Source organism: Paramisgurnus dabryanus, chromosome 7 (assembly GCF_030506205.2).
Source record: "Paramisgurnus dabryanus chromosome 7, PD_genome_1.1, whole genome shotgun sequence".
Taxonomy (NCBI): domain Eukaryota; kingdom Metazoa; phylum Chordata; class Actinopteri; order Cypriniformes; family Cobitidae; genus Paramisgurnus; species Paramisgurnus dabryanus.
The window spans coordinates 21,768,915-21,784,904 of NC_133343.1; the positions used below are offsets into that span (position 1 = coordinate 21,768,915).

General features: G+C 34.4%; 2 protein-coding genes across 5 annotated transcripts in view; one reads left to right on the forward strand and one right to left on the reverse strand.

Annotated features, from left to right (window-relative positions):
• ghrhrb (growth hormone releasing hormone receptor b) overlaps positions 1-11,651 on the forward strand; it is a 62,866-nt gene extending 51,215 nt beyond the window's left edge. Inside the window, exon 13 of the mRNA XM_065298708.2 lies at positions 56-11,651. Coding sequence (XP_065154780.1) covers positions 56-238 — 183 coding nt within the window. The 3' untranslated portion in view covers positions 239-11,651. The remainder of the gene's footprint in view (positions 1-55) is intronic.
• A 73-nt stretch (positions 11,652-11,724) lies between these two features.
• Positions 11,725-15,990, reverse strand: part of adcyap1r1b (adenylate cyclase activating polypeptide 1b (pituitary) receptor type I) — a 36,843-nt gene continuing 32,577 nt past the window's right edge. For all 4 annotated transcript variants that reach the window (XM_065298687.2, XM_065298670.2, XM_065298696.2 and 1 more), the window contains exons 13-14: positions 15,715-15,756; positions 11,725-14,176 (exon numbers count right to left, since the gene is read on the reverse strand). In XM_065298687.2, the coding sequence (XP_065154759.1) occupies positions 13,988-14,176; positions 15,715-15,756 (231 nt within the window). In that variant the 3' untranslated portion in view covers positions 11,725-13,987. The remainder of the gene's footprint in view (positions 14,177-15,714; positions 15,757-15,990) is intronic.

The window sequence follows — 15,990 nt, forward strand, 5'->3', positions numbered from 1 at the left end:
GAAAATGTATTTTGCTTTCTAGGAATGCACAGATGTGTTTTTGCGTGTGTTTCAGGTACAAGCGGAACTAAAAAAGAGGCTGTGGAAGTGGCAGACGCAAAGTTATTTGAGATACAGTAAGAGAAGACGAACCCTCTTTACTGAGAGCAGCACGGTCACACAAATCTCAGTTTTAGAGAAATCCAGTCCAAAGGAGCTGCCCTTAGTTGAGCCCCAGAACAGTGTGTCCACTGTCTGAGACAAGGAGAGTGACAACTTTTGATTTCTCTCTCCATATCTGTGTCTTTCTCACTGTCTTTCTCTTTCATTTACACTTTTCAGCTAAAGGGGAAAATTTAAAGGCGGGGTGCATGATCTCTGAAAGCCAATGTTGATATTTGAAATCACCTAAACAAACCCGCCCCTACCCCAATAGAATCTGGACCTTCTTTTGATAGACCCGCCTCACACATACGCAACCCAGGCAATGATGTCGGTTAGTAGACACGACCCCTTACTGCTGATTGGCTACAAGTTTGTTTCGGTACTTGGCCCGACTCCCATTTCCAAAGTGTTTTTCAAAAATCATGCATCCCGCCTTTAAGGATATATTTGAATTTAAACTAACCCTGAAAATGAATTTAGTTGGTATGACCTCACATATTGACCTGAATGATGTTACATGATAAAACAATTACAGTGCACATTTTGTTAAGGTTTCTGAAAGAATCAAGTATCAAAGATATTCTCTTTGTTCCACACTGACAAGTTATCCATCTAATGATGAAGTTCATTCACTCATAATAACAAAGCACAAAATTACACGAGTTAAATCACATTGTTGTTTCTAGCAGGTAGTGATCATCATCTAACAATGTTCTGTTATATATATTTATTAAGTTGCATAGTTTGTCATTTTAGACTTTGTTCAGTTGTCTATTTGCTAGAAAGCGGTGATGCACAATTGCCTTATAAAAAACAAAAGATCAATCTTACTTTGGATTCTCCATTTATGATAGCTAAGACATATTTTCATATTCATAAAGTCATATTCATAATATTTTTGTAAATTGCGTTGTAATGCAATATATTGCACAGTGCACTCGCCCTATACTAAAGTATTAAATTGCGACAGCCAGGGCATTCTTAAATAACAGGTATTTTCAGGATATTCATTATGAATCAAAATTGATAAAACAAGTAAAAACTGTTGCATTTGATAAAAGATGTTTCTTTAAAAGGTATTTATTAAAACACTAAATTATTCTTGTTAAAAAGAAACGTGTAAAGTGATTACAGATTGGGAAAATCTTCAATAGTAATTATTCTGATTATATAGGGGCTGGTTGTATAATTAGAAAATTATCAAAAAGTTGATTTATTTCACTAATTCCATTCAAAAAGTGAAACTTGTATATTATATTCATTCATTACACACAGACTGATATATTTCAAATGTTTATTTCTTTTAATTCTGATGTTTATAACTGACAACTAAGAAAAATCCCAAATTCAGTATCTCAGAAAATTTGAATATTACTTAAGACCAATACAAAAAAGGATTTTTAGAAATCTTGGACAACTGAAAAGTATGAACTTGAAAAGTATGAGCATGTACAGCACTCAATACTTAGTTAGGGCTCCTTTTGCCTGAATTACTGCAGCAATCCGGCGTGGCATGGAGTTGATCAGTCTGTGGCACTGCTCAGGTGTTATGAGAGCCCAGGTTTCTCTGATAGTGGCCTTCAGCTCTTCTGGATTGTTGGGTCTAGCATATCGCATCTTTCTTTTCACAATACCCCATAGCTTTTCTATGGGGTTAAGCTTAGACGAGTTTGCTGGCCAATTCAGAACAGGGATACCATGGTCCTTAAACCACGCACTTGTACATTGTAAAAAAAACTTTGCTGCCTTAAAATTTTTTGTTAAATCAACCCAGATTTACAAGTCATGTCAACAGAAATTAGTTGTCACAACTTATAAAATATAGTTGAGAAAAGTCAACTTAAATTTATAAGTTATAACAACTCACCTGTAGTTATAACAACTCATCTCTAGTCAAGATAAATAATAGTGCTTGTAAATCCGAGTTGATTCAACAAAACATTTTAAAGCAGGAAAGTATGTTTTACAGTGTAGCTTTGGCACTGTGTGCAGGTGCCAAATCCTGTTGGAAATTGAAATCTGCATGTCCATAAAATTGGTTAGCAGCAGGAAGCATGAAGTGCTCTAAAACTTCCTGGTATACGGCTGCGTTGACCTTCGACCTTAGAAAACACAGTGGACCAACACCAGCAGATGACATGGCACCCCACACCATCACTGACTGTGGAAACTTTACACTGGACTTCAAGCAACGTGAACTGTGTGCCTCTCCTCTCTTTCTACAGACTATGGGACTCTGATTTCCAAGGAAATGCAAAATGTACTTTCATCAGAGTGAGAACATAACTTTGGACCACTCAGCAGCAGGCCAGAAGCGAGACACTTCTGATGCTGTTTGTTGTTCAAGAGTGGCTTGACACAAGGAATGCGACAGCTGAAACTCATGTCTCGCATACATCTGTGTGTAGTGGATCTTGAAGCACTGACTCCAGCTGCAGTCCACTCTTTGTGAATCTCCCCCACATTTTTTTATGATTTTTATGTTTGACAATCTTCTCCAGGGTGTGGTTATCCCTACTGCTTGTAAAAAAAATTCTACCACATCTTTTCCTTCCCTTCGCCTCTCTATTAATGTGCTTGGACACAGAGCTCTTTGAACAGCCAGTCTCTTTTGCAATGACCTTTTGTGTCTTGCCCTCCTTGTGAAAGGTGTCAATGGTCAACTGTCAAGTGAGCTGCGTCCCCATTGTGTAGCCTACAGAACTACTGTAGACTGAAGATGTGTTCCAATTCGGAGGCTGGGGCCTTCTAAGGACATATTCAAAAATCCCAGCAGGGCGACTTGAGGCTAGTAAGGGCGTCCCAATTCAAAGGATGCTAAGAATGAAGTCTCAAAATGCGTCCTTATTTCTCCGCGCTGTTAAGGATAGAATGAATGGATCCTTAATAGTCAAGGCTATCCCAAGATTGATTGCGTGCCTGCATATAACTGCATTTATTACACGGCTCTCTGGAATGCTTGATTCTGATTGGTCAGTTGAGACATTTGCAGGTTCGTTCTTTTCGAATAATAACCGCTCCAAAATAATAACGCATAGCCGGTACTACTTTTACGAGTTAGATCGCTCCGCGCCAATAAAGATTACTGTTTGTTTGGCGCCATCTTGTGACAAACACTGGACAACCACGACAAGACACAGAGAGCTTACTGAGACTGAACTTGACAAAATAGAGCATGACAGCTACGAAGCCAACACACAAAAAAATACAGAATGGGCATTAAAACTTCTCAAAGACTGGCTAAAAGAGAAAAAAATGGAGACAGACAAGTATGAAGCAGAGGATCTTAATAAGGTATTACGATCATTTTATGCATCTGTGCAAAGTTTCGCGGAAGGATAAAAATGTTAATTTAAAACAAATATGCCAATAAAATGTTTCAAATTCATATTCATGTCCAGTTTTTTTTCTTATGTGACAAGTAGCCGTGTAATAAGCGGGATAATGTAGAGTCAGCCGGTAGTTATCGGGAAATAAGCCCCTTCAGTGTGATACAAGACCCTCCGCTTCGCGTCGGGTCCTGATCACACTGTCGGGGCTTATTTCCCGATAACTACCGGCTGCCTCTACATTATCCCTTACATAACGGCTGGATATTCTTAAATAAACAATTAAAACCTTTATTAAATAAAAGTGTGTATTTATCAGAAATGTTTTTCTTGTCACTGTTTTAGTAATAAAGTTAGTTAAGTTTTGTGTTAATATTATTCTGTTTATGTTGCGTATATTTCTAAGGTTGATTAATTTGATATACTGTTGAATAGTTTAATCTACATCAATGTGTCAATATTTTTCTGATTTCATTTATTTTAATAAGTCAAAAACCTCTCCGCCTGTGTCCTGCTGACAGGCGTGGTGGGCATGTGCAGAAGGTGACGCAAATTATGGGTTCTCCGAAGGTTAGACTGAATTTGGTATTTTTCAAAATAGAAAAGAAAAAAAAGAAAGAAACATTTGAAATGACTGTGTGTGTAATGAATGAATATAATATACAAGTTTCACTTTTTGAATGGAATTGGTGAAATAAATCAACTTTTTGACGATATTCTAATTATATGACCAGCACTATGTATTAGTAATGAATATTTTTGTTTTGAAAATGGCTTATTTAAGAATCATTTGCAGTGCACACACCTGGAACACTACACTGTAAAGTTGCTTGTTTTGTAGAAATGTAGAAAAAAGTTTTAACCTTTTTCATTGTTGCTATTTGTACTTGTAAATATATTTGCTGTATATACTGCTTTATGTATTATGTGTGCAAACACATTTGTGCACTATTTTTTTGTTGTTGTGCTTTTAAAAACTGTAAAACGCCTGTGCTGTTTAATAGCAGTACAAAACTGCCAGCTGTGTTTGCAAGTAGTCTACTGTTAATTTACAGTTCTACTACTGCTAATATACAGCTCATCTATTTAATAGTATGTTACCATAATAATACTAACTGATGCCTTGGACCATTCAATTTTAAAAACGAATGTTTATTTGGTGTTAGTACTGTGAACTTGTGAGTCCATTAAAAAACAAACATTCCTCAATATAAAACGAAACTGAAAACACTTTATTTTTAATTTAAGTGATATAATCATGTTCACACAACACAATTACTGCTTTTAACAAAGCAACAGGCAACATAGATCAACTTATATCCAATGTACGCAATAATTACGCTATAATCGAACACTATAAATATAATAAGACATAATAATTTATTATTTACATATTTTTTGTGGATTTATTTATATTTTTTTGCTCTTCTTTAAAGTTTTCTCTGTACATGGGAAAAGGCTTTACATGGAGTTGGTTTGGGCATGTATTATTTAAATTATATTACTTACTTTGTGCACACATGCTCATTCAGAACATTCACTAGCATAAATTTTGGAACAAATGTATATGTTGTCAATTAGGTGGACATTTTTTGTGAGAAGTTGAACTGACTTGTAAATCTGAGTTGATTCAACAGAAAACATTAAGGCAGCAAAGATTGTTTATAGTGTGTTAAAATACATCACTATGTTTACTTCATCTTAGATCTTTAACCCTTTTAACCACAGCAAAACATTTGTTGTCAAATGAACGATGCTTAAAGTGTCCACTGTAAAAAGAGAAAAAGTAATCAATGCAGTGTTGCCATTAATGAGATAATGAAGTAATGTTTCAGCGTAAGTGATGAACACCTGCTGCTAACAAGACTGTGAAACTACAGTTTGATACTACTGAATCAGCTGGGCACATATAGACCATTTCAAAAGATGTAAACAACACTGGTCCAGAAGCACTTTCTGTTTCCGTTTTTTAACACTAGATAAACATTGGGATAAAATAAACCAACAGAACATATAAACCTGAATTAACTGAAGGTAAACAAACATCTTAAAGATAATAATATATGTGAAATAAAAAAATAACTGTCACAAACTGTAACAGGAAGTGTTTCTGGACCAGTGTTGTTTACATCATTTGAACTGGTCTATAAAGACATTAAGAAACATGAAACTCAACAATGATGACAGTCCAAAAAAAAAACATTCATGCCGCATTATATGGCGAGCATCAGCATTATAACAAACTTATCCATGACAACTCATGAATGGTGATTGATTTTTTTATTATTTTGATGATTGTCACCATTGTTAAGGTTTGTATTATGAATTTCTATGTCTGTGGGCCATATTTAAACGATCTAAGCATGACCTGTTTTAGTTGGACAATGATGCAGTCATTTTTAGTTGCCTCAAGATAGCAATGTGCCTACAATGCGCCTGAACACATTTCGTTTAGTCATTTGCTATTTAATCAACATGCCGGTGGATGTGAAAATGATAAATGCGTCATAGCCATAACATTTTTACAAGTCCCTAATGGTCTCATTGTTACCTACATTAACCTATGTTTCATTTTTTAAACATCTGTTTTTTTCACGTTTCTGATCGAAACGTTTCTGGTGAAAAATAATTCTCTTAAAGGGATAGTTCACCCAAAAATGAAAAACATTTACTCACCCTCAGTTGTTCTAAATCTGTACTGTATAAATGTCTATGTTCTGCTAAACATCTTTTATATAAAAGGAAGATATTTTGAGCAATGTTTATAACCAAACCATTTTTGAGCACCATTGGCATAGTATTTTTTCTGCACTATGGAAGTCAGAGGAGATCCTGTTTCTGACTTGTTTTTAAATATCTTCCTTTGTGTTCAGCAAAACAAATACATTCATACAGGTTTGGAACAACTTGAGGGTAAGTAAATGATGACAGAATATTTATTTAAGTCAAAATACAAATACCTGAGACAGCTTTAAGGTTAAGCTTATTCATATTTGGCAATATGAATCTATTCTAAATTCCATGTCCTTTTCATGAGCTCCATGAAAAGTTAGAAAAGGAATGTATGCAGCATCAGGGGAGACTCCCAGTCTAAGACACAAGAGAAATCCCCCTTGAGAACAGAGCATGCATGCAACAGTGATAACAAAATAAACTTGATAATGTTTAAACACAAGTTAAAGGAGTTGTTTGGTAGGAGGTGGGTTGCAAGCAGTGTGTTTAAAAGGTTGTTTGCCAATTAGGGGCACATGACTTAAATCAACTGGCATGGCTGGGTTTGACTGAGGGCAGAGCTTGACTACAAGACCTGCCTGAACTAACACAGATGCTTGATTTTTGGTTGAACTATTCCTTTAATGAAAGTCAAATGAAGAGCACAACAAACACTCATCACCATATTAGTGTTTTCCAAGTAAACATCAACAAAACGTATTAAATGTTAATTCCCAGTACAAGCTTTTTTTAAAAGAAATAAACTGGTTTGTAATAAGTAATGGTAATGGTGTTTGCAGAGTTGTTTAATGTTCCTCTGGTGAGACCTTGAGAGATTTAATGGGTTCTGTTATTTGCAAGTGATGTTCATTATTCAGTTTTTGTGGCTGTAAAACTGTTGCTGTTGTGTTCATCTCTTGTCTTTGTTTCTGTTCTTGTTCACATGATTCTGTGATTCTGCTTGTTAGCAGCAGGTGTTCATCATTAATGACGAAGATTAATATATAGTTTTTAAAATTTCTACAGTACTGTTTTTGTTGGAAAACAGGATTTTACTGTAGAATTTTTCAATTTCTTTCACAGCATTTTTAGTGTAGCCTAGTTTAATATTATTACAGTATCATTTTTACTGACCAGTAGCATATCTACATTAGATGGAGGGGGCGCTGTTGTGCAAAATGTGTGGGATAACAAAATAATACTAATTTATATTATATAAATATCATATTTATATTATATTAATCATTGTTTATTTTATGTCTATTAAGTTAGAAAATAATAGTTATATTTTTTGTTATTACGTTTATTATTATTATTATATTTAAGCAATTAAAATGGTCCTCTATGTATTTTGCCTGAAGATTTGGAGAACGTCATGCGCATGCATAACAAATGTATTATACCAAAGGAACATATTAACCTTGGCAAGTAATTCAGCAAGAACCATAAAAATGATTTAAACATTGATATGAAATGCAATAGGTCAGGGAAGGTTAAATGCTCCTGCTATTGTTTTCATTAAAATGAATTCAGCAGAGCTAAACTGGTGAGTCAAGCAAGGTTTTTTAATCATTTGTTGGTTAGTCAGCTTGAAGCACTGTTCAATTTAGTTAATGTTATGAGATGTGATCTTGATGATAGATTATGCAGTCTATTATATAGCCTTTATTTTCACAGATTAACTTTAATTTGCTGTATGACTTTCATGTGTTATTGGTGATTTGTAATAAATTATTATTAGGGACATTTGTGCATAATGGTCTAAACTGCTTAACTGCAAAACACTGAACTTTATGTTGTTTAGGTACACTTCGGTATTGACATATTATATGTATTAATTTATGTTTCATGCTTTTATTTTGCTTTAAACTTAAAAGAAAATATATATATATAGAACACTTTAAAAATAAACCATGAATTTAAAATTATAAGAGACTGTGAACTCAGAATACATTATACTTGTTGGAGCCTATACCAACATGTATTTGTTAAATGTTTGTTTTTAATATTGTATTGTTATTCATTCATCCTGTGAAAATGTTATAGATGCCTGTTCAGATAACAACCTCTGTTGTCCTGATAGCAAAAGTTGTTGCTATATTCACCTACTTGCCTTAACGTAATCTGTTATGAGATGTGTACTGGTTTTGTTGAACTTTGCATGTGTATCTTTGTTATGTGAGAGACATACACTCATCTAACGGATTATTAGGAACACCATACTAATAATGTGTTTGACCCCCTTTTGCCTTCAGAACTGCCTTAATTCTAGGTGGCATTGATTCAACAAGGTGCGGAAAGCATTCCTTAGAAATGTTGGCCCATATTGATAGGATAGCATCTTGCAGTTGATGGAGATTTGTGGGATGCACATTCAGGGCACGAAGCTCCCACATCCCAAAGATGCTCTATTGGGTTGAGATCTGGTGACTGTGGGGGCCATTTTAGTACAGAAAACTCATTGTCATGTTCAAGAAAACTATTTGAAATTATTTAAGCTTTGTGACATGGTGCATTATTCTGCTGGAAGTAGCCATCAGAGGATGAGTAGATGGTGGTCATAAATGGATGGACATGGTCAGAAACAATGCTCAGGTAGGTTGTGGCATTAAAACAATGTCCAATTGGCACTAAGGGGCTTAAAGTGTGGCAAGAAAACATCCCCCACACCATTACACCACCACCAGCATCCTGCACAGTGGTAACAAGGCATGATGGATCCATGTTCTCATTCTGTTTACGCCAAATTCTCACTCTACCATCTGAATGTGTCAACAGAAATTGAGACTCATCAGACCAGGCAACATTTTTCTAGTCTTCAAATTCCAATTTTGGTGAGCTCGTGCAAATTGTAGCCTCTTTTTTCAATTTGTAGTGGAGATGAGTGGTACCCAGTGAGGTCTTATGCTGTTGTAACCCATCCACATCAAGGTTGTGCGTGTTGTAGCTTCACAAATGCTTTGCTGCATACCTCGGTTGTAACGAGTGGTTATTTCAGTCAAAGTTGCTCTTCTATCAGCTTGAATCAGTCGGCCCATTCTCCTCTGACCTCTAGCATCAACAAGGCATTTTTGCATACTGGATGTTATTCCCTTTTCATACCATTCTTGTAAACCCTAGAAATGCTTGTGTGTAAAAATCCCAGTTACTGAGCAGATAGTGAAATACTCAGACCGGCCCGTCTGGCACCAACAATCATGCCACGCTCAAAATTGCTTAAATCACCTTTCTTTCCCATTCTGACGTTCAGTTTGGAGTTCAGGAGATTGTCTTGACCAGGACCACACCCCTAAATGCATTGAAGCAACTGCCATGTGATTAGACAATTGCATCAATGAGAAATTGAACAGGTGTTCCTAATAATCCTTTAGGTGAGTGTATTATTATTATAAGCACTAGGTATAGTAATGTCACTCTGATGCCCCCTAAAGGATGTAATTTAAAATGCATTTTAGTAGTTCTGTAAATAAGTAAAGCAGGTGCATTTACTGTATCACGGTATAATGCCCACAGCGTCATTGTTTGTAGATTTGTTGCAATCAGCTGTAAGCAAAAAGACAAATTCATAAAAATAAGATTTTGGTGTGCTTAATGACATAATGTAGACTGTTATGCCTACCTTCTTTACTCGCACAGCTGTCTTTAGTGAGGAATAATAATTATTAGAAATGTTCTGCTTAAAATTTTAAAATCATTTAATGGTGTTTCAGAAAACAATATTCTATAACCGGCACAAAAATTTGCAATACATAAAAACATAAAAAGCCAACAATAAAAAAAGACATCATAGTAATAAAATACAAACAACATACAGGAAGCAACCTTTTTACAAATGTAAAAACATGATTAGCTGCATTATGCTGTAACATTGTGTAAAACATTCAAAAAGATTATAAATCTATTCCCAATAAAAATCCTTTGATATATTAGTATTCTAAACACTATTATTATTCGGTGAATGGTGTGCTTCATGTGGTTTTAAATAAGACAAACACTCACAATTGACACATGTAGTTTGCCTTAAATACCACTGTAATGTATTATATCACTAATATTTCCATTAAAGCAACATTGAATATACTATACATCTATTTTCCATACTTTTTCTACAGTACATGTTACTTACACATTTACACACTTTTTACATTTACAAGAGAAAGAACAACAAGAAAAGCTATCAAATCTAATTGTCTGCATGGGTTTAGGTAATGTTTAGCCAGCAGCCTGTATATATGTAGGACAAAGACATCGTTATGATGTAGTTGATTATTTGTAGGTAAAAAAAGTTGTGCAGGTTATCTGTCTCTGGGTGAGGCATGGAAAGATCCAAACCCAGTTTCAATGGTGGACCTGTATTAGGGTGGTCTTGTAAAATAAATGTATGTGCAGTACAAAGAATTGTTAAAAAACTTTCAATAAACTTGAACACAAAATTATACTGTATAACAACCAAGTTAGCTGTTTGCCTTAAAACTTTCAACAATATTAGTTTTATTTTTTTTCAACGAATATTTTAAGTTAAATTAACTAAAATATTTAAGGCAACCAGGCAAACTTACTTTTTTAAAGTTTAACTAATTTTTTTTAGAGTTTACTGTATTGAGAAATCCAAAGTCGCTTATTTAAAAAAAAGAGTGCAAATGGTTGTTGGCTTAATGTCAGACTAGATGATACTAGATCTCTTTTTTGTGGTGTGACAGCTGTTTTTGTTTGTCTGAAAACAATAATATTGCTGCACATCAATACAATAAGCCACCTACTTGTGTTGTATGCTTTAATGGCCACAAATGACAGAAAAGCATGCATCGTTTGCAGCGAATCTGAGAACTTTACATTTAAACATCACATTGCAGAGAAAGGTTTTGTGTTATTTTAACATGTACACTGAAAAGTACTCTCTGCATAATCTCTGCATTAAGCATCCACAGTGTATCGCTCCAGCATCTTTACTCTTATAACACTGAGCAAAGTGTAATGCTTCACACTGTCATTAAACAAGAATTACAGAGAATGATATACAGATGTAGTGAAAATGCGAAGGGTATATTTAATGATTATTATTAAATTATTCATATTTTATATTTCTGTCATCGCTTCATTATAAGTCAGGTTAAAATTCAGATTAATTTGTAAACACTTAGCTTAATCATTCTGCATAATTCTTGATAGCTTATGGAGTTACTAAAAAAATCTATTTCGTAAATAAGTAGTGATCATATGAAACATACCTGTATAACATATTTATAATTATGTGCCTTTTCTTTTTTCCAGTTATCGTATGAAAACAAGGCATTTTGTTTGTGATGGATCCATCAAAAACTATAATCACAATGCTTCACAAAGATTAGATCTAAATATAAACAGTTTGTTAAATAAATTTGGAAGTAAGATGCAGCATGTCTGCAACACATCCTCACCCCATGTCGTCAATATTTGACGACACTTGGCCATTCGTCAATATGTGACGGGGAGTTTCGCGTCATTTTTTGACGAACTGGGGACTTCAATACTATTACGTCCGTTGCATTCTCTTTCCTATTTTCTTACCATTTTCGCGTCGGTTTAGGGTTAGATTACGCAAAATTAAACAGTGTACGCGAAATTAAACAGTGTACGCGAAATTAAACAGTTGTCACCTGGCGTTGGGGTTAGAAACAGTTGTCACCTGGCGTTGGGGTTAGAGTTAGGTTTGGGTAGGGATGTCATTATGTAAATCTAACCCTAAACCGACGCGAAAATGGTAAGAAAATAGGAAAGAGAATGCAACGGACGTAATAGTATTGAAGTCCCCAGTTCATCAAAAAAGTACGCGAAAGGTATACCCTCCCCGTCACATATTGACGAATGGTCAAGTGTCGTCAAATATTGACGACATGGGGTGAGGATGGGTTGTCTCATAATAATTTTCATTAAAACTTACATTATATTTAAGCAAATAACCTACATTCCCTTTATTATTGGAGTTCATCAATTAACACAAAGCATTTGCCATTTTTTTTTAACATTACTGACAATGAATGCCTTTTTGTCTTGTTGGCTTTGATGAACTCTTGTTTTATAAGCGTAAAAATTAAAGCACTTTCACACAGGGATGCAGTTTTATATATGTTGTAGCATTACTTTAAAATAAAAACAAATGTCTCTTTGCAAAAACAGGCACTTTGAAAAAAAACATGAGAATATTTTCAGTTTAGTGACATCAGTTGCAAAGACTTTTAATCCTCTGCAAACTAGTACGGCAGGTGCTGTCTCGTAGGGGTCAAAAACAAAAAACTCTTTGGAATCTTTAGTGCTCTATTTGTAAATGTGCTATCTGTGGTATCTTACTAGTAATATTTATTTCATCAAATTACAAAATGAGCAAAACGTCAAATAGTATTAGAAAATTAGTCTGAAAATTTTCCTTTAAAAAAGTTTTACAAAATTTGCTTAGTCGATGAAATTATTCAGTGGTTTTGGTCATTTATTGTAAAGATTCATAATTATTTATTTATTTTAAATTCATATTTATTTTCTTTCTCTAAATTCACTGTAAAAGACCCAATAATCACTGTTTGTTGCGGAAATAGATGTCTTATAACAAACCCATTTTAACCAATTATATAAGTAAATATGCCAAATCTAGTGGCATGTCTGTTGTTGCATTGCCATACTTTAATTGACATTTTCTGTAATAGCGGCTGTTTCAAAAACTAGAAGCACATCTAAACCACATTAAAAATGAAATGAGGAGTCCTCTTATGAAATCAAGTGATGTAACACATGAGGTCATCAGGTTCCACGGAAGAAAAATCTCATCTAACCAACCAGAGTAAAGTATAAAAGTTTCAGCTCTTCGACTGAAATCGGGGGCGTTGTACAAGATCTTGGGCCCTATGCATAGGCAGTCCTGATGGGCCCCCATTCCCCATAATATATTCCAGACTTTTCAATGCCCTCTCTTCCTTTGGGGCCCTGGTAATCAGTACTGGTTTTACCCCCGGTCTGACGCCCCAGACTGAAATGTTCAGATTGAGGTTTAAGCTTCACTTTTAGGCTGTGTCTGAAGCTGAAAAAAGGTCACATGACCATGTGCACTGTACTGCTCCCAAAAAAACATCCATTCAGATATACCAGTAAAGAACAAATCACCAAAAAGAATTCATGGCATCTATCATTTTTTCTTTAGACTTGAGGATATTTACATGACTTTGACTTGAGTCTGTGTATCAAGAGTCGGAATTTAGGGACTGATTAACTCCTGTGGGAAAATTGTGGTTCGTCCTCCTTCAAAAACCTTTTCGTGGCACGTGTCCCTTTACCACAACACCAGATGTAACTCTCTTTATATCTTCTTCAGCTGTATCCTCAGAAAAAAAAGTGTCTTATTGAGCATAAACACAAGTTTCACAAAATAGAGAAAGTGAAACAGATTCACTGTTGGTATGTACAAAGACATCCACCTTGTTCTTCATTACCCGATCATCACTAAAAACATTGGCTTTCAATGGATTCATCAATTTCTATAGTACACAGCCTGTGGCCTTAGTTTCCAATCCTTTTAGATCAACTCAGTTCATAGCAAAAGTATCCATCATTGTTTGGCACACAATAGATTAGTGATTGTGAGCTCCTTAGATTTCCATAGCAAAGCCTGCCCTCTACAGACCATCAATGTTCATTACACCTTTATCCAATACAATACAAACCCCAAAAAGGAGGACACCTTGCTTGGATTTTGTTGTAGATTATTATACAGATGCAGTTTTGAGGAGTTTGGTATTCAGTCTGCACTTCTGAACGGTGTGCGGTCTTCTGAGCTCTCATGTGGCCGGAGTTTCAGCCTGCAGGCTGGACATGCGAATTTGTGAGCTGCTTTTGCTGAGGATGGAGAGCTGGGTGCCTCCGTTCACACCACTGCTGGCCAGGGACGGATGCCTGTGCTTCATATCCACGGCGAAGTAGCGGTTCACCGTCCAGCTGCGCCATTTCCGTTTGATTTCTGACTGCACCTTTAGAGAGAGATGTCAGAGGGTTATAATCTGATTGGATTTTATAGATTGATATCTTTGGGTCTCTTTCTGTACTCATTATGAACAATCTTCATTTTAAAATCAGTATTGTTAATAAATTAGATATTTGGCAAGTGTAATGAGTACTGCAGTAAGAAAAAAAAAACTTGTATCTTTTGTAATCAGTATTATTGTTACTTTAAAAATATCTAAATAAATATTTTTTACAATTGCAATAGTGCAGTATATGTAAATACAATAGTATTCAATAAATACTATTGTATTTACATATACTGCACTTTTGCAATTGTAAAAATATTTATTTAGATATTTTTAAAGTAACAATATATATTTGTTTTCAATAAAAAACACCTCCCTTACACTCATTAAACCTCTAAACTTAAAAACGATTTCTGAATTTTGCCAGAAGGCTGCTGAATGAAACCAGGTCGGTCTACTACTGTATTTCTTTATATTGAAGTGATAATGAAATTGGACACATACTGTAGTCTCCAGTTTCTAGACTTATTTACTATGAATAACAAGCCTTTCTGGTAACACTTAAAGGGGTGTTCATAACACTGCCATGACACCTTTATAATCATGACATGACACGTCTCATAAACATGAAGGAGATTGTACGCACGTTTATAACAACTGTTATGAAGTGTCATTTGTTCAAATGTGACATTTTTAATGCAAAAATGACATTGTTTGAGATTGACATTAACCAATACATCATAACTTTTCATGACAACTTGACATTACCAAGACAACATAACTGACCACTTTTACCAGTGATACAAATATAATTTGTCATTAAAATGTCATTAAGTGTTGTTAATCCTCTGTCAAAAACGTCATAAATATTCATCAGTTCATAATGGTTTTTTTCAGTTTTCCATGTGTTTGAGAAATAAAATCAATCATCCAATAATAATAATAATAATTAAAATTCATAAAATTATATTTTATTGCATTTGGAGACTGATTCTCCTAAAATTAAATTAAAACGTTGCAGTGTTGGGTCCATATCACTGCAAAAACAGTAAATTACATTAAATTAATTAATTAAATTAATTAAATATTTTGTTAGCTTTTTCTTCTATGTCAGAAAATTTCAGAAGGCTCAGTGCGAGGAAGAACAAGTTCTGTTAGTTGTCAGTTTTGCACAAACATAAAGTTAAGTATAATCTTTTGACGTGTGTTGCATTTTGTTAAGGCATATCAAATTATTTGACACAGTATTAACAATTATTGACATTTTAATGAATAAGTTCAATTTGTATCACTGTAGTTGAGGTTAAGAAAAATATTCATGATGCTGTTATAAAACGTCTTCATGTTCATGACACGTGTCATGCCATGATTATGAAGATATCATGTCAGTCTTATGCACACCCCTTCAAGTAAAGTGTTACCGACTTGCCTAAAAAGACAGGGAGTGACACTGAGCTAAAATTTCTATCTTGGATCTAGTGTTAAAAATAGGACATTTTAGGACAATTGTTTTTATTTATCGACAAAGAAACACTTACCTCTCCATTAAGAAAGCAGTAAAGGACAGCTACTACAAAACCCTAAAGAGACCAGAGGATGAGAACAAAATGAAAAGCATGAAAAGTACTGTATTAGTAGATATGCAAACCTAGCAAAACAGATCAATTAAATGAAAATGTATTACTGTAGTGCATTTAACAGTTTTGCACTGCTGCAAAGCTAAAAACATATTTGTGTAGAAAGACGACGTGAAACAATATATACTATATTATAATATAGATATATTTTTTAAAATATATTTTTTTAATTTAAAA